The sequence below is a fragment of the Brassica napus genome, chromosome C3, assembly GCF_020379485.1.
Source record: "Brassica napus cultivar Da-Ae chromosome C3, Da-Ae, whole genome shotgun sequence".
NCBI classification, from domain to species: domain Eukaryota; kingdom Viridiplantae; phylum Streptophyta; class Magnoliopsida; order Brassicales; family Brassicaceae; genus Brassica; species Brassica napus.
In genome coordinates this window covers 41,484,119-41,502,047 of record NC_063446.1, presented here as the reverse complement: position 1 = coordinate 41,502,047, position 17,929 = coordinate 41,484,119, and the positions used below count along the sequence as shown (strand labels likewise).

The window sequence follows — 17,929 nt, the reverse complement described above, 5'->3', positions numbered from 1 at the left end:
GGAGAAATATTACATTGGGCTTTTATCATCTAAACACTAACCTAAGCGTGGCCCATTGAACTCGTGATATTACAGGAAGAGAATGCTGACGTGTCGCGAAAAGCCCTATCTCTGTGGCTTAATAAGGAAAGATACAAGTCTGTTTTATTGTATATAAGATATATTTTTTGTAAAACACATTTATACTAAATAAAGTTTAAACCAGATCAAAATCTTTTTGGATCTTTGGACCAGTTCGGTATGGCAAATCAATACCCTTATCTTGATAAGGAACGTACATAAAGCAATAATAATGACAGATGCATGAAACTAGTTCAAGTGGAAGAAAACATTATACATTGAAAGATCTTCATCAATTGCAAGAACATGTCTCTGATAAACCCAAAACTCTTCCAGCATTCTTTCTGAATCGTATCTATCAGCATGGGACACTATGGCAGTATGGCTCTTTGTGCCTTTGGATTCAAACGCATCCTTTACGATTATTTTTTTATACCGCATTCATTAGTAGCAATCACCACTTTGATATATCAACTTAAAGTACGTATAAATTCCTTTTATCAAATATATATCCACGAAAATTCGATTAGGATGGTTTCTACAACAAGAAAATTTGTATCCATTTGATATTTTATATTATGTAGGTATATGTTTCAGCAGTATATGTAGCTTAACATTAATTTACTTTCTCTTAGTTAACATTTGTAATGCATAGTTAGATTAAGTGTATATGAAGCTTCATGGAAACCCGTACGAGAGATCAGGACGGTCACTAGCTTGTACAATCAAGAACTTAGTATATGTACACACACATATATATATATATATATATCAATTAATCAAAACCGTACGTTCTAATTACTTAATTTTATGAAATCAAGAATCTAATCTTGTAAGAAAATCTGCAGGCCTGTTGCCAGAATAAACATGGACCCATGTTCTCTATGTCCTACGATGTGTATCAAATCTTAATTCACTTCTTTGTTGCACTACATTTTAAAATGATTTATTCTATATATATATTTAGTCTCATTGAGATGTCCATTGCCCCTGCTGCACTAGACATTACAGCTCATTGATTCTTATAATTCAAAATTTATTTTTCTTTCTAATTAATCAGTTAATTATCTACTCATATTTGGGTAATAGTCGTTGAAACTATCTATACATGTAAATTTAAGTAAATTATATAAATATTAATGTTTGTATTCCTAAAGATGCATGCATGTATACAAGTTCGAACATCCAGACTATGTTGACCTACATTCAAGCCATGAATGCTTTCTAGAGTATTCATGTTTGTATTTGTTTAAGTTCCAATGTTTTTCCGTGTAAAATGTTTATACTTAGAACAAACATTACTATGATCTGCAAAATCATTAGTACAATACATGTGGTTTCTTTTCCCTAATTCACGTATATTTTGCCAATCAATTATGGGAGGCACATTGCTAAGTGGGTATTAAAGGCCATATATATATACCATATTGAACATATATAGTCTAATTCCATTAACAACAACCCTTGAACATAGTCTAATTCAATTTAGAGATCATAAGGAGCAGAGGAACATTAACAATGACAATAGCTGACTAGTCCCTCGACAATGAGACAATATGCTTTTTGATATATATACATATGTATATCATATAATACCAAACCATATTGTATACACGCATGTTGAATACTGTTACAACTTGACCAAAATTATTTTCTCTTCTCCATATATTTATAGCTAAGAGAAAAGATTCATGAAACTGGACCTGTTTGAATCTTGTCCCTTTCACAAATCTCCCAATATATAAATAAAGACCTTTAACTCCTAAAACCAAAAACCATCATCAACCACTTTAAAACTTTCTAAGCAAGAGACTGAGAGAACTCAGATTTTCTTTCTAAGATTTTCTCAAATCAACAAAAACAAAATGGCTTTTTGGTCTGCTGAAAATGCTACTAAAGCCTACCTTACTACATTGAAACAGGTAAGAATTTATTTATTTTATATATTTGAATAAATTAGAAGATATCTTATGATTCATTAATTAATTAGTGTTTTGAAAAATATGATATGGATCGATGCTATAAAGATAACTATTGTCTACCTAGTATTAATGTCACATTTTGACATATGTATATCCATTTTGCAGGATCAAAGAACAAAAGAACCAAACGTGGCTGAGTTCATATCGGCTCTAGCCGCCGGAAATAACGCAAGAAAGATCGTCGTGGCTTGTGCCGGTGCAGCAAATGCTGACATAGTCGTTGCCCTAATCGCTGCGGCTAATCAAACGCGCGGTCAAGTGGTATGCGTCTTACGTGGCATAGAAGAACTAATCATATCCAAGAAAATGTTGGAACCATCAGAGATTCATCAGATACAATTCGTGGTTGGAGAATCTAACGACAACACTCTAATTAATGATCATTTTGGAGAAGCAGATTTCGTTCTCGTCGATTGTAATCTCAAGAACCACCAAGATATTGTTAGAAAGATAGTTAATAACCATGAAGAAAACGCAAGAACCGGCGGTGGAAGCGGTGTGGCCGTTGTGGTGGGTTATAACGCGTTTTCGAGAGGATCTTGGAGATTTAGCGATGGGAGGAAAACGCAGTTTTTACCTATAGGTGAAGGGTTGCTGGTGACGAGGGTTAACGATAATGGTAGTTATAACCAGAAGACGATGAAAAAGAACAATGGTTATCATCATCACCATGACCACGTGAGAAAGAGTAACTGGGTGGTGAAAGTTGATAAGTGCACAGGAGAGGAGCATGTGTTTAGAGTTAGGGCTCCACGAGGAGAAGCCATTATTGGAGCTTAATTAAACATTTAGATATCATTGGGTACTTTAAAGCAAAAATCACCTCTGTAATGGTTCAGACGAGTGGAGTAGTAAGAAGATTAGTTATTTTGTATAAGTAATTAAAAAGAGTTTGGATTAGTATTGGAGTGTTATGTTTGTATGAACAGAAAATATGTGTTTCATTTTCTTTTCTTTTTGTATGTGTGAATATGAAGAGATGTGTTTCGTTTTTAATTTCTTTTCATTTTGGACTTTATTTCGTGAGCACAGGTACATACAGTGTGATTCTTCAGATTTTGGATGTTTAGCAAATAAACTATTCAATAATGCACATGCACGAGAAAAGATGCCGGCATCTGAGACTAAAACAATGAAATTATATTATCAAGAAAGATGTATTATTTATCTATGCAAGTTATATCTTTCTTGTACAGTATCTTCAAAATAGATATCAAGAGCCATGGAGGGTTCTCTTGAGTCTTATCCTTCTCCTGCCAATATCAATATTACTAGTTGTGTCTCCATTAAACTCAAGGATCGTAACTATATATCTTCTATATAAGATGAAGGAAGGGTGCCATTGAGTCCGCCAAACTTGGGCGAGAGATGTGACTAGTTTATGGCCTATACTATATATGTATATATGTGTATTAGCGTATACACACACATATATATATATATATATATGTATATAATCAAGGTGTGTGAATTTTATTTGGTATACTTTTGATTCTTATTTCAGTTGACTCAAATATATGCTCAAGGCTTAAAGGATAGTACGTTTTCAAGATATGGGGTTTAAATTCTCATCAATCTACATTTAAGAAGTTATGGTTAGTAATAATAAGGCATGTACACAAACTAGGAGGCATTCAAGATTTTCTTCTTTGAATTAGTCATTGCATTAAGTATATGTTATTTTCAAAAAGATATATTGACAATGATCCATTCATTAATGCATGCATTGTCACAATGTGCAAGACAACAATGAATCACGAACGACCCATGAGCTTGCCATATCCCCATGACCACCCCCGGCCATTTCCCTTATCCACATCCTACTGTACAAGAAAATGACATTTCCATAATAAGTTAGATATCGATGTATTACACAAAATTTAATACGCGTCTCAATATATGTGAAAGCTAAAAAAAAATTATGATAACATGGATGCAGGATGTAGCCATAAACTAGTTTGTTTGTTTTTTTTTTTCTGAGCAAAGCCAGAAACTAGTTTGCATCAACATTTAGTGGGAACGATGAAAACTCAAAACCAAGTTCAGTGAGTTTAATGAAATGGACCACATACCATTTTCTAACGAAGCCCATTATATCAAAAGCCCAAATAACGTTCTTCATGACTCAACAGGAGGAGGATGAAACCCTACCAGAATTTCAGTGATCGGAAACGATGGTGGTTGGTCTAAGAGAGTTCGCGCACAGAACCGGAAACGGCTCCGGAACACCGGTTCTGGACGAATCTAACGGTGAGGAACTTATGCGCGTGCAGCCCTCCGTGGCCGTCGCTCTCGGGAATGGATCCCTCGAGTCTCCCGGAACTCTCTACATCACTTCCAGGTGATAGATTACTCAAATCCATCCTTCTCGTTTGGAACCTTCTTCTGAGATGGAGATTATAATAGTGTGTTGGATACATTGTTTTTTTTTGGTCAGGAAATTGATTTGGCTGAGTGACGTAGACATGGCGAAAGGTTACGCCGTCGATTTCTTATCGATATCGCTTCACGCAGTGTCTAGAGATCCAGAGGCTTATTCATCTCCTTGTATATATACTCAGGTACTGACCACCTTTTTGTTACCTTACTTAGTGTATCTGTGGGATTTGAGTGCTTGTTACGGTTCGATGTTTGCATTTAGTTGTCTGAGTTTGTGGTTCTGTGTTTTAAAGATTGAAGTTGAAGATGATGAGGATGAAGAAGATGAGTCTGATACTCAATCCACCGGAGCTTTGGACTTGTCTAAGATCAGAGAGATGAGGCTTGTTCCTTCTGACTCTACCCATTGTGAGTTTTAATGTAGCAATTCCTAAGTGCTAATTTGAATCGGTTAGAACGTAGTTCACAAGAGTCTCAGATGCTAACTTTTGTTCTTGTCTTTGACAGTGGATACTCTGTTTGATGTGTTCTGTGAATGTGCTGAGCTCAATCCAGAACCAATTGAACGTAAAGATACAACCTTGCTACTTTCGTTTATATGCTATTTTTTTTGTTACTTTCTCGTTTCATTGTATCTTTTTCATCAGAAGAAGAAGAAGAAGAAGAAGGCGAACATAACTGGGTGTTTAGTGCTGATCAGATGGTTGTTGGTGGAGGGGGTAATGCTTCTTTTTATACGCTGAGACCAATCTTAAGATTTGATTATCATCATGGTTGTATGTCGACATTTGTTTTCTGTGTTGTTCAGCGGAAGAAGACGGCGAATGGCCAATATCTCAGAGCCCGACTAGTGTAATTGGTCTCTCCATTGGAGATGAAGGGGGTCTTGCTCAGCCTATGCTCGAGGTAAATCAAAAACCTGATTTCACCTAATCTATTCACTTGTTTGTTTATGTTTAGCTAATTTCATTGACGCTTATTTATACTCACACTGCAGCTCCAGATCAATGATCAGAGGTTTGATGATGCTGAAGAGATGGTTCATGAAAGTGAGACCAAAGATCACTAATCTGTCCACAAATGTATTAACTCTAAAACGGAGTTGTTTCTTATGTTAAAACAGTCGTCTCTGTCTTCTTCAAAGTTCGTGTGCTTTGTTAAATATACTTGGAAGTTAGATTTTGCTCATCTTGTTATCTCTCTCCTTGATCAACAAACAAACTTATATGGGCTTATATGTATTTCACTTCGGGCCCAGTCACCTGGATATTCGTCGTATTTAATAACTTGTTAACTTTGTTTAATAATATTACGTACAGTATCAACGTGCGTAACTAAAAATAAAATGTACATTTCTAGTTCTAACAAAAAATATCTTAGTACCGTGTGTTTTTTGTCAACCCTGAAGAAAACATCATGAAATGCTAATTTTTTATTTTTTAAAAAACTATAAGATTGGGTGATTTTCCGTTTCAAGAACTGGGGAAGACATGTATTTGTTGGAAGCACGTTGTTCGATATCGACACATGAATATTCAAAGAAGTATATAATCAAATTAATATTTGAGTTTCTAGTGTCTGAAATATTATGTCACAATCTTTTTAGAATAATTAGAAAATTCTAGATATTCCCACAAAATCCACTATAATCAAAATTAATTTAGAAAATCAACTATAATCAAATTAATCTTCATTTAATAAAGAAAAAAATATTATGATTATGATTATGATTATTATTATTATTTATATAAATATAAGAGACTCATACGAATTGAGCGGATTTGCATCTAACTAGTAAAAGAAAAAACCGAGTCCCACACTTCCCGCGAAAACCTCAGTCTCTCTCTTCCTTGTATCTCTCTCTCTCTCTCGCAACCGCTTCTCTGTGTTAACCTTTTGGTTATGTAAATATGAAAATCAAATTAATCATCTAAAAAGGTATTCAGATAAATCGATCCCTATAACGAATGTGGCCGATGTCTACGACGGAACAGTCGCATGAGCATAATCGGGATCCGCAATTGACCACCGTGAAACACCTGGAGAAGATCCCTGAGAATCCTTCCCGCCAATCGGGGTTGGAGAAGGAAGACGATGAAGCTGCGGAAGGTTCAACCACGAGCCGCGATTGCGATTCTCCCGAAATGCTTGCTCCTTCTTCCTTAGGTCTAAATCACATCAGAACGAAATCATCTCCGGCTCCGTCTCCTTTGGGATTTTCGTCAGCCACGCCTTCGGTTCAGGAGAAGCCTAGGGTTGGGGCTGCTGATGCTCGCGCCGATGCGCGTGCCAGATGGCCGATTCCTCCTCATCAACCCGATCAAGGTAAATCGAATTTTGGAAATTCAGAGAGGCGATGATGATCCTAATGATGATTTGTTGCTTATAGGAAAGAAAGTTCAATGGACCCAATCAAAATCTCTGCGCGTGCCTGTAAACACCAATCCAGGGATAGAGGTGAATGATTGTTCTCTTTTTTCACGTTTTCTAATTGCTTTTAGGTCATTTGATTTGATGAGATTGTTTTCTCTTGTTATATTATCAATGCAGACTTCTCATGTTGGTCTTGCGAAGGAAACGCATTCTCCACGTTTTCAAGCCATCTTGCGTGTCACAAGTGGACGTAAGAAGAAACCTCATGACATCAAGAGCTTCTCTCATGAACTCAACTCCAAAGGTGTAAGGCCTTTCCCCGTGTGGAGATCTCGAGCTGTTGGTCACATGGAGGTTAGTTACTATTCTCTCTGCTTATGTTCATTTCTCATGAGTTGAGACTGAAGTTTTCATTTTTTTTTTTTTTAAGGAGATTATGGCGGCGATTAGAACCAAGTTTGATAGACAAAAGGAAGATGTTGATGCTGATTTGGGAGTTTTTGCTGGATACTTGGTGACCACTCTTGAGAGCACTCCTGAATCTAACAAGGAGTTGAGAACGGGTCTCGAGGATCTGTTGGTGGAGGCTCGGCAATGTGCAACCATGCCAGCGAGTGAGTTTTGGTTGAAATGTGAAGGAATTGTTCAGAAGCTAGATGATAAACGTCAGGAGCTGCCGATGGGAGGACTCAAGCAGGCTCACAATCGTCTTCTTTTCATCCTTACTCGCTGCAACAGGCTCGTGCAGTTTCGTAAAGAGAGCGGTTATGTTGAAGAACACATCCTGGGAATGCATCAGCTTAGTGATCTCGGTGTTTATCCTGAGCAGATGGTGGCAATTTCGAGACAGCAGGACCTTCTTCGAGAGAAGGAGATCCAAAACATTAACGAAAAGCAGAATATTGATCAGAACTCGAACAGTGGAGCTGATGGGAATGAAGTAAACACCGCTAAAAGTAATGATTCAACTTCGAGCAATTTTCGGATGTCATCCTGGAAGAAACTTCCGTCTGCTGCCGAGAAAAACCGTAGTGCTAATACTACTCCCAAGGCGAAAGGTGAGGGCAAAATCCAACCAAAAGTGTATGGAGATGAAAACGCTGAAGGCTTGCAGAGCCCCTCAGGCCAGCCTGCATCCGCAGGAAGAGGTGATATGTGGGGTTTCTGGGCTGATCATCAATGTATGACATACGATAACTCCATGATTTGCCGTATCTGTGAAGTTGAAATACCAGTTGTACATGTAGAAGAGCACTCTCGAATCTGCACCATCGCTGATAGATGTGACTTGAAGGGGATACATGTGAACGTGAGACTTGAAAGAGTAGCTGAAAGTCTTGAGAAAATTCTGGAGTCATGGACGCCCAAGTGCGGAACCCCGAGAGGAATTGCTGATAATGCTAGATTATCAACATTCAGTAGACATGAAGATATGGATGAAAACTCTCATAGATGTTCAGATGACATTCTTGATTGTGTTCCTCGTTCAGTGAATACATTTTCTTCGGATGAACTGAAAATCTTGAATGAAGTGTCTATGACTAATGAAGCAAAAGACTCGTCAGCAGGAAGCTTGACACCACCATCACCAGGAACACCAAGGAAAAGCCAAGTAGATTTGCTACTAAGTGGTCGGAAAACAATAACAGAGCTTGAGAATTATCAACAGGTAAAGTGTTTACATTTTAAGTCATTGTCTTGATCTTGCGGAAGTAGACTTTCTTCTCATCGTTTTTACTTGTTCTCTGCTTTGATTTGACAGATAAACAAGTTGCTAGAGATTGCTCGCTCTGTAGCAAATGTGAATTTATGTGGATACAGCTCACTGGACTTCATGATTGAGCAGCTGGATGAGCTAAAGTACGTCATTCAGGATAGGAAGGCAGATGCCCTCGTGGTAGAAACGTTTGGAAGGCGAATAGAGAAGCTATTGCAGTAAGCGTTGTTACTTATCCTGTGTTTTGATCATCACTACTGTTTAACTGCATATTCATTCAAGCTGATTTATTGTTTCACGAATCCAGGGAGAAGTACATTGAACTTTGTGGACAGATAGATGATGAAAAAGTAGACTCATCGAAAGCCACGGCGGATGAAGAAAGCTCAGCAGATGAGGATACAGTGCGTAGCTTACGGGCAAGCCCACTAAATCCACGCGCTAATGATCGAACGTCAATAGAAGATTTTGAAATTATAAAACCAATCAGCCGCGGTGCATTTGGAAGAGTTTTTCTTGCAAGGAAAAGGGCAACTGGTGATTTGTTCGCTATTAAGGTTGTTGTTTCTAACATATTACTCTCTTCTTCCAGGTTTACTCTATGAATATGTTCTTACCTGACTAAACCATGGTACAGGTTCTAAAGAAGGCTGATATGATCCGTAAGAATGCTGTTGAGAGTATTTTAGCGGAGCGTAACATCCTTATATCAATTCGTAACCCATTCGTGGTATGTAATGTCAGAAATTTATAATCGCCAGTCACGAAAAACTGTTATGCTTTCTCTAATGCTTTTATTAGCTGTGCAGGTCCGTTTTTTCTATTCTTTCACATGCCGCGAAAATCTTTATCTGGTCATGGAGTACTTAAATGGTGGAGATCTCTTTTCATTGCTGAAAAATCTTGGTTGCTTAGACGAAGACATGGCCCGCATTTACATTGCAGAAGTTGTAAGGCCGTTGAAGACCTCAAATTTGCTCACTTTGTTATAGAAGTTGAACTTAAATCAAATGCTTTTTCAGGTGCTTGCACTGGAGTATTTGCATTCTGTAAATATCATTCACAGAGACTTAAAGCCGGACAATTTGTTGATCAATCAGGATGGTCACATCAAGGTCAATATTTATCGATTTTTAAAGCTTTGCGTTAAGCATACAGATTTGGTGAGAGTCACCACATTTCTCACAAAACCTGTTACCTTGTGATACAGTTGACAGACTTTGGGCTTTCCAAGGTTGGTCTTATCAACAGCACAGATGACTTGTCAGGTGATGCATCATTGGGAAATAGTGAATTTTTAGCCGAAGATGGAAGCACTCAACATTCACAAGACAAAGATAGCCGTAAAAAGCATGCAGTTGTTGGAACACCTGATTATCTTGCACCTGAAATACTTCTTGGAATGGGTCATGGTTAGTATTTTCATAAGGAAGTTTGCCTTTTTTTTATCTATGTCATCATGAAATCTGTTCATGGACTTATATTATCTTTCACTACAGGTAAAACCGCTGATTGGTGGTCAGTAGGTGTTATTCTCTTTGAGGTTCTCGTGGGTATTCCTCCTTTCAATGCAGAAACCCCACAGGTAGATTATCAAGCTGACTTCGTCAGATATCAGAACGACATTATTCTAACTGCTTAACATTTCTTTCATTCGTGGGTTTTCAGCAAATTTTTGAAAATATAATCAACAGAGATATACCATGGCCTAATGTGCCAGATGAGATATCTTATGAAGCATATGATCTGATCAACAAGTAAGATATCATACACCTGTAAATAAATCTCAGAAACTTATCTCTTTCCCGCATTTTATGTACCTTCACCGATTCATGCGGTGCTGGGATAATATATATAGATCTCCACGCCTTTAATCAATCGGAGAGGAACAAGAACATGTTAATTGTACTAACATTGTTTGCTTATTTCCTTGTTTCAGGCTGTTAACCGAAAATCCTGTCCAAAGACTAGGTGCAACAGGGGCTGGAGAGGTAAAGCTCTATTAGTTCATACCGTAGCTAACATTTTTTCTTCAAAGCTAGATCAGTCTTCTGAAAATCTACTTACAGGTGAAGCAGCATCATTTTTTCAAAGATATAAACTGGGACACACTTGCCAGGCAAAAGGTTTCTCTCCATATTCCAATCACAAATTAAGTTCCCTGAGAAAATGACTCTCCTATACTAACTTCAGTTTTTGTATCTTTTGTTACAGGCTATGTTTGTACCATCGGCTGAACCACAAGACACTAGCTATTTCATGAGCCGGTATATATGGAACCCGGAAGACGAAAATGTTCATGGAGGCAGCGATTTTGATGACCTTACAGACACGTGCAGCAGCAGCTCTTTCACCACGCAGGAGGAAGATGTATGACTCTCTCTTTTTTAACTTCCATTGATTGCTTGAAGTTCCATAATATATGTTTGTTTATATGTTGTAAAAAAACAGGGTGATGAGTGTGGTAGCATAGCAGAATTAGCAAACGGACCCAATCTTGCTGTGAAGTATTCCTTCAGCAATTTTTCTTTCAAGGTCAGTTCAATTCCTACGCTCTCTCTCTCTCTCTCTCTCTCTCTCTCTCTTTTTCCCTTTCGATTTACCTTTGAATGCTTATTACTTTTGACAATATTAATGCTCTTTTTGTGTTATCAGAACCTCTCACAACTGGCTTCGATCAACTATGATCTTGTCCAAAAGAACGCTAAGGAATCAACAGAGGCTTCAAACCCATCAGCCCCTTGACCAAAACCGAAAAGAAAAACTAGCTCTGGGCCCCAAGTGTGATGATGAATATGTGAGTATTGAGCATCTACTTCAAGTGCTGATTGGTTCTGGTTCATCAGGCCGTTGGTCTCTTCTCTTTGGGCAAGAAAAAAAAGCTAAGAATAAATGGGAAGCATAGCATTAGATAGGAAGCAGAAAAGAGCTGCAGAGATCTCATATCTGAAGCAGCCTGAAAACCTGAAACTCCCTCAAGATTACTACTCTCTCTCTCTCTCTCTCTCTCTATCTCTCGCATATGTATACAAAAAGTAACAACTCTTATTTTTCGTTGTTGTTTACATATGATAACAAAGACCCATTAAACCTATTTTCGAGGAATCTACCGACGAACCAAATTATGCAGCCAGCAGTGAAGAAGATTGTACCAATCTGAAACGTTAAACTTATATATATATATATTTATAAAATTTTGAACTGTGGTAAAGATTGTTTACTTTAAAAATATTTACTTAAAGTGAAGGCTTAATTCGTTCAGTGCTTTAATATCTTCATAGAAAGATGAAGTTTCCATGCAGACAAACATCATGATCAGAACATCAAACGGATTCGAGGCCAGAGAACCTGCAAACAGGAAACGAAAATCTATAGTGACTTGGAAAGCGTTGAGAACGTTTTATTATTGATCAGAAAATACAAAATACTATTCGTTAGACTGGTCCAACAACATGGGTATAGTATAGAGTGAAGTAAAATGAGCCATATATAACCTACGGCATATATAAATCTCACCAAACATGTATTTTATTTACCCTCTCCCTAGTCGTCGAAACATCCAAGTTCTAAATCTTCGTATCCCAACTCTCCATACTTCAACCACAACGATGACGAAGACGAACATGATGACGTAATGTCTCCGGACAACAGCATCGTCAGCTCTCCCACCGAGGAACATCCTCCTCCGTTGTTCTCCATTAAAAAGCTCCACGGTTGAATATTGTCACCGTCAACGTCAGCTAAGTGGGTTAGATTTCCTGCTGACGTAGCTTTCTGCAAACCCACTGGTGCCTCTGCCTGGTGCGGAGGGTCTTGACCGTTGACCAATGTCGTCTCCTCCTTCTGGTGGTTGACTTTCTGTTGGTCAAACGGACTATGTGTGTTTGGATCAATACCCATTCTTATGAGCTTCCTCTTTATATGAGTGTTCCAATAATTTTTTATATCGTTGTCTGTTCTTCCCGGTAGTTCTGCTGCAATCTTCGACCATCTACAATGTTAAAAATAATTTTATAAATGTCACTAATGGAGCACATAGTATTTTGTTAGAGAAATAAAATATTAAAAGCAGTCAACATTTTACTAGAAATCTAAATCGTTTAGTTAGATAAAATGGAATACACATTCCACTAAAACAAAGGAAAACAAATTATAAAGATAAATATTCATCTACTATATAAAATAAGTAAAATTAGCGAATTATTTTGATGAAAAAATAATAATAACCTATTGCCAAGTTGCGCATGAAGATCAATGACTAGTTGAATTTCCTCTTCACTAAAAAGACCTCTCTTGAGATCTGGCCGCAGATAATTAGTCCACCGGAGACGGCAACTTTTGCCGCACCTCTTTAGCCCCGCCAGCTTCGGCACATCTCTCCAGCACCATCCGCCGCTTGCTCCACGCGTTCTTAAGAAATCAACTAGTTTCCCATCTTCGTCCGCCGTCCATGGCCCCTTTCTCAGTCCAACCTCATCACAACATGGTTTACGACCACCCATTATTACTCTATAAGTCAACAGACTTCACACGCCAAAAAAAAAAAAAGTTACCGAGCTTAAATTTTATTATATTTCAACATCATGAAATAAACTAGGTTAGAATCATGGGGTCGGAAAATGGAACATGGAAAAGGAAAGAAAAATAAACACAAAAGTGGTATAAGCAACTTTATCTCAACTAACTAACTATATATATACACACGTATGGGGTTTCTTGGCCATTTTTTTGGGATGCTTGAGAAATAATTATTCAGTATATAATAGTATTATATATATATATATATCTTGAATTGAAGTATTTAACGGTGGGCGTGGAAAACTCGAACCGAAATTTTGTGGCCGATTGAGCTATATATATAACATTAGATAAGTACCGTGTAATGAAGTTGTATGTATTTTAATTCGATAAAAACCTTTCCCAATTTAGAAACTTTGTTACAGAATGACATAGCGTATTTTTTCACATATATCCATCCACCTTTTTTTGCTCAAAAAAAAAAAAAAAATCCATCCACCTTTCATATCACTGTTAGCTTTACGGCTCATGTTGGATTACTCGTAAACTTGATGATATTAGCTAACATTTTTATATGTACACAATTGTTAGTTATTTATATATGTATGCAGATAGTTTATTTATATTATCTTCTCTTTCTCTAATTTCTCAAATCTTATATTTACATGATATTGAGTAAATTTTATGTTTATCCACATGTTATTAAGTAAAAAGAAGATCATGCTACTTGCGTTTTGATAATGACAAGAAAATGAGACTTAAAATAGAGACAAAGAACATGAGGCTTCTCTTTTAAGTTTATCTGTTATTTTTTAACTGAGAAATTAATTGTTAACAAAAGTTCAGTTAATGACGTATCCACGCCCCTTTTGAAGAGGATACGTCATAGACTCATAGCCAGTTCCGAACACGCCAGGACTGTGCCTTAGCGTCCGATATCAACACATTGGCTGTCTGGCAAAATTTAAGAGCTGAAGCTTTCTCAAAAAGCGAGTGATAAGACTAATTAAGAGCCATTTAATATTTTGTTTCATATGAGCGAGGTTCAAGCGTTGATCACTTCGGCTTGAGGATGACCATATGGATAAAGAACACAAGCTCAGGCCGGTTGTCAGACTAAGACGAAGTCAGCCAGACTCCAGGACCGGCTGGTTAACTTACGCAAAGTAACAGCCTTTGCTAGAGTTAGCTGTGGCCTGTTAAGACTTCTTTTTGTTTGAAATTTGAATTGAGTCTGTTGTGGGGAGAATATCATCAACAGATGCTGGTTTGATATGAGAAGAACAATAATTAATAAACTACTCTTGAAATGAAAGACGAGAAACCCTAACTATATATTGTTATATGTTAGTTTAAGCTTGGAATTAGCTTGAAATACAAGCTATCCTAATCCTAACTTGTTATGTTTATCTAAAAAGATTAGGAAATATTGAAAGTGTTATTTCAATTAGGATTATGAGTTATCTAGTCTTATATATATTGATGGATATGATGTTGAATCAATCACGGATTGTGTGAGTGATTAGCTTTAGACTTGAATTGTTTTGCTAAAGTTTTGAATGATTAATAAGAGAATGACTTCTTGTTAAAGTGATTGAGATTCTATGATTGGTATCAGAGCTAACTATTGAAATCTAAATCATGAGTAACAGACCTTACCGAGAAGACGACCATGGCTGATGTGAAAGATGAAACCGAGACAAGCAACAAAGAAGCGGGACCTTCGTCCATCAAGTTCCCAATGTTAACTTCTTCAAACTACACCATTTGGGCTATGAGGATGAGAATCACCCTCAAGGTTAATAAGGTTTGGGAAACCATTGATCCTGGGAGTAAGCATGAAGAGAAGAATAATATGGCTATCGCTTTAATCTTTCAATCTATACCGGAGGCATTGACGCTGCAAGTGGGAAACCTCGACACAGCCAAAACCGTCTGGGACGCGATTCAGGTTCGCCGTGTTGGAGCCAAAAGAGTACGAGAGGCACGACTATAGACATTAATGGCAGATTTTGATAAGCTCAAGATGAAAGAAGAAGATAGCATCGATACCTTCATCGGCAAGCTAACTGAAATCTCGTCAAAATCAACTTCTCTAGGAGAAATCATAGAAGAGCCAAAACTTGTCAAGAAGTTTTTGAAAAGTTTGCCAAGGAAGAAGTACATACACATGGTTGCATCTCTTGAACAAGTTTTGGATCTTAACACAACTAGTTTTGAAGATATAGTTGGAAGATTAAAGGCGTGTGAGGAGAGAATAAGCGAGGAAGAAGAAGAACATAATGATGATCATGTAAAGCTGATGTATGCTAGTGAATCTCAACAAGAGAACTATGCAAATAAAGGAAGAGGATGTGGTGGACGAAGCAACTGGAGAGGAGGAAGAGGCCGAGGACGTGTAGGAGGATTCTTTGCACAAAAGGAAGCTTGGAAACATAGTCAAAACAAATACAAGAGTCACATTACATGCTTCAACTGTGATAAGCTCGGCCATTATGCATCTGAGTGCCTCGACAAGTTGCTTAAATTACAAGAAACCGTTGAAAAGAAGGAAGAAGATATACAATAAGCAGATGAATTAATGATGCATGAAGTGGTGTATCCTAATGAGAAGAAGGTGAAACCGAGTGACTTTGAGATTGAAAGAGACATGAAGAATGTGTGGTATCTTGACAATGGAGCAAGCAATCACATGAGCGGAAACCAAAAGTTTTTCTATAAACTTGATGAAGAAGTTATTTGGAAGGTACGATTCGGAGACGATTCCCGTATTGATATCAAAGGAAAAGGCTCAATCAGGTTCATCTTAGATTGAGGAGAGAAGAAGACGTTGAGCAATGTCTACTACATATCTGGACTATGGAGCAACATTGTGAGCTTAAGACAAGCCACCGAAGCTGGATGCGAGGTGAGTATGAAGAATGACGTACTGATGCTCTTTGATCAAACATGGTATCTAATGATTAAGACCTCAAGATCAGAGAACCGTTTGTATAAAGTGAACCTGCAAGCAGATATTATTGAAAGTTTACAAATTGCAACAACTACTGAGTCATCGAGATGGCATGCGAGGCTTGGACACATTAATACTGAGACAATAAAGGCGATGATAAGCAAGGAGCTGGTGGTCTGCATACCTGATATAGTCGTCAAGAAGGAAACATGTGTATCATGCTTGCTTGGGAAGCAAACACGGAAACCATTCTCGTAAGCTACCTCATATAGAGCTGCACATCCTCTTGAACTTGTTCATGGAGACCTCTGTGGGCCTATCACTCCTCCCACACCTGGCCAAAAGCGCTACGTGTTCGTGTTAATTGACGACTTCTCAAGATACATGTGGGCCGTGTTACTTAAGGAAAAGAGTGAGGCTTTTGGCAAATTCAAATCATTCAAAAGGATTGCAGAACAAGAAACAAGAGCGACAGTGAAAACGTTTCGACCAGACAGAGGAGGCGAGTTCATGTCTCATGAGTTTGATACCTACTGCAAGGCGAATGGGATCAACAGACACATGACAGCTCCGTACTCTCCGCAGAAAAATGGAGTTGTCGAACGACGAAATCGTACCTTATTTGAGATGACCAGAAGTCTGTTGAAACACATGAACGTACCAAATATGTTGTGGGGAGAAGCGGTCAGGCATGCCACCTATCTACTCAACAGAGTCGCTACAAGATCTTTGCTTGGACAAACACCGTACGAAGCTCTGCGACACAAGAAACCAAACATCGCTCATCTTAAGGTCTTCGGGTGCGTCTGTTATGCAAGAACAGAGACCGCTGGTAGAAAAAAGCTTGATGATCGATCAAGAATCCGGGTGCATTTAGGGACTAAGCCTGGTTCGAAGGCATATAAACTGTTTGATCCTTCGAACAGGAAAATAGTGGTGAGCCACGACGTATACTTCGAAGAAGAAAAGCAATGGAGCTGGAACAATGAAACTGCGACAAAACCAGTGCAGAGCTTGTTTGAAATCGACCTAATACCTTTAAAGGGTACTGATGATTACTCTGGAGCTCAGGATGGAAGTGAGAATGAAGATGATGAAGTAGAAGTGACCAATGAAGATGATGATGATGACGAAGAAGATGGAGATGACTCACTAAAACCTAACTTGAGAAGATCAAATAGAGTGAGCACGAAGCCTTCATACTTGGACGACTACATCCTCTTGGCTGAAGTGGAGTGTGAAAGACTCTTGGTGATCGTTAACAACGAACCATGGGACTACAGTGAGGCAAACGAGCTAAATATTTGGGTGGATGCGTGTAAAGAAGAGCTAAACTCGATCGAGAAGAATAACACTTGGATCTTAGTTAATCTGCCAAAAGGTCTTAAACCTACTGGACTCAAGTGAGTATTCAAAATAAAGAGGAACACAGACGAAAGCATAAGAAAATACAAAGCATGTCTAGTGGCGAAGGGGTACGTTCAACGGCATGGTATTGATTATGATGAAGTCTTCGCACCAGTAGCTCGTATTGAGACTATTAGAATGATCATCGCAATTTTGGCATCTAAAGGATGGCCGATTCACCATCTTGACGTAAAAACGGCCTTCTTACACAGAGAGTTAAAAGGTGAGGTTTACGTTACTCAGCTCGAAGGGTTTGTGATCAAAGGCAAAGAAGATAAAGTCTATAAGTTACACAAAGCTCTCTACGGCTTGAGACAGGCACCGATGGCTTGGAATGTTAAACTCAATCGAATCTTGAATGAACTTAGCTTCACCTGTTGTTCTAAAGAGCCATCCTTGTATAGAAAGAAAGAGAAGAAGGGAGTTCTCTTAGTCTGCGTGTACGTTGATGATCTTCTCGTCACTTGCTCATTACCGAACTTGATCACTGAGTTTAAAGAACAGATGGCAAGAAAGTTTGAGATAACCGATCTTGGTAGA

At 38.0% G+C, this 17,929-nt stretch overlaps 4 protein-coding genes across 9 annotated transcripts; 3 read left to right on the top strand and 1 right to left on the bottom strand.

Annotated features, from left to right (window-relative positions):
• The first annotated feature begins 1,722 nt into the window (after nt 1-1,722).
• LOC106351807 lies at nt 1,723-3,038 on the top strand. The gene is made up of 2 exons (XM_048751609.1): nt 1,723-1,982; nt 2,148-3,038. The coding sequence occupies exons 1-2, from the start codon at nt 1,926-1,928 to the stop codon at nt 2,820-2,822; spliced, it is 732 nt and encodes a 243-aa protein (XP_048607566.1). The 5' UTR covers nt 1,723-1,925; the 3' UTR covers nt 2,823-3,038.
• A 987-nt stretch (nt 3,039-4,025) lies between these two features.
• Nucleotides 4,026-5,609, top strand: LOC106347209 (chloride conductance regulatory protein ICln-like). Of its 5 annotated transcripts, XM_048751610.1 has the most exons (8): nt 4,026-4,082; nt 4,175-4,383; nt 4,480-4,603; nt 4,715-4,829; nt 4,929-4,988; nt 5,069-5,140; nt 5,230-5,327; nt 5,419-5,609. In XM_048751610.1, the coding sequence occupies exons 2-8, from the start codon at nt 4,217-4,219 to the stop codon at nt 5,488-5,490; spliced, it is 708 nt and encodes a 235-aa protein (XP_048607567.1). In that variant the 5' UTR covers nt 4,026-4,082; nt 4,175-4,216; the 3' UTR covers nt 5,491-5,609. The 5 variants fall into 5 exon arrangements, with proteins under 5 accessions (XP_048607567.1, XP_048607569.1, XP_013642172.2 ...); XM_048751612.1 differs by lacking the exon at nt 4,026-4,082 and having other exon boundaries at nt 4,089-4,383; nt 5,078-5,140; XM_013786718.3 differs by lacking the exon at nt 4,026-4,082 and having other exon boundaries at nt 4,092-4,383; nt 5,072-5,140.
• A 360-nt stretch (nt 5,610-5,969) lies between these two features.
• On the top strand, nt 5,970-11,713 carry LOC106347210 (probable serine/threonine protein kinase IRE). The gene is made up of 17 exons (XM_013786719.3): nt 5,970-6,746; nt 6,811-6,878; nt 6,972-7,148; nt 7,225-8,463; nt 8,557-8,729; nt 8,819-9,068; nt 9,149-9,241; nt 9,321-9,461; nt 9,534-9,626; nt 9,722-9,923; nt 10,011-10,096; nt 10,180-10,268; nt 10,451-10,502; nt 10,581-10,637; nt 10,726-10,881; nt 10,963-11,046; nt 11,167-11,713. Exons 1-17 carry the CDS (start codon nt 6,389-6,391, stop codon nt 11,254-11,256), a joined length of 3,408 nt encoding a protein of 1,135 aa, XP_013642173.1. The 5' UTR covers nt 5,970-6,388; the 3' UTR covers nt 11,257-11,713.
• A 31-nt stretch (nt 11,714-11,744) lies between these two features.
• LOC106351804 (MYB-like transcription factor ODO1) lies at nt 11,745-13,178 on the bottom strand. 2 transcript variants are annotated; one of them, XM_048751608.1, is made up of 3 exons: nt 12,739-13,178; nt 12,048-12,502; nt 11,745-11,859 (listed from the first exon to the last, which is right to left on the bottom strand). In XM_048751608.1, exons 1-2 carry the CDS (start codon nt 13,011-13,013, stop codon nt 12,055-12,057), a joined length of 723 nt encoding a protein of 240 aa, XP_048607565.1. In that variant the 5' UTR covers nt 13,014-13,178; the 3' UTR covers nt 11,745-11,859; nt 12,048-12,054. The 2 variants fall into 2 exon arrangements, with proteins under 2 accessions (XP_048607565.1, XP_048607564.1); XM_048751607.1 differs by lacking the exon at nt 11,745-11,859 and having other exon boundaries at nt 11,882-12,502.
• Nucleotides 13,179-17,929: the final 4,751 nt, after the last annotated feature.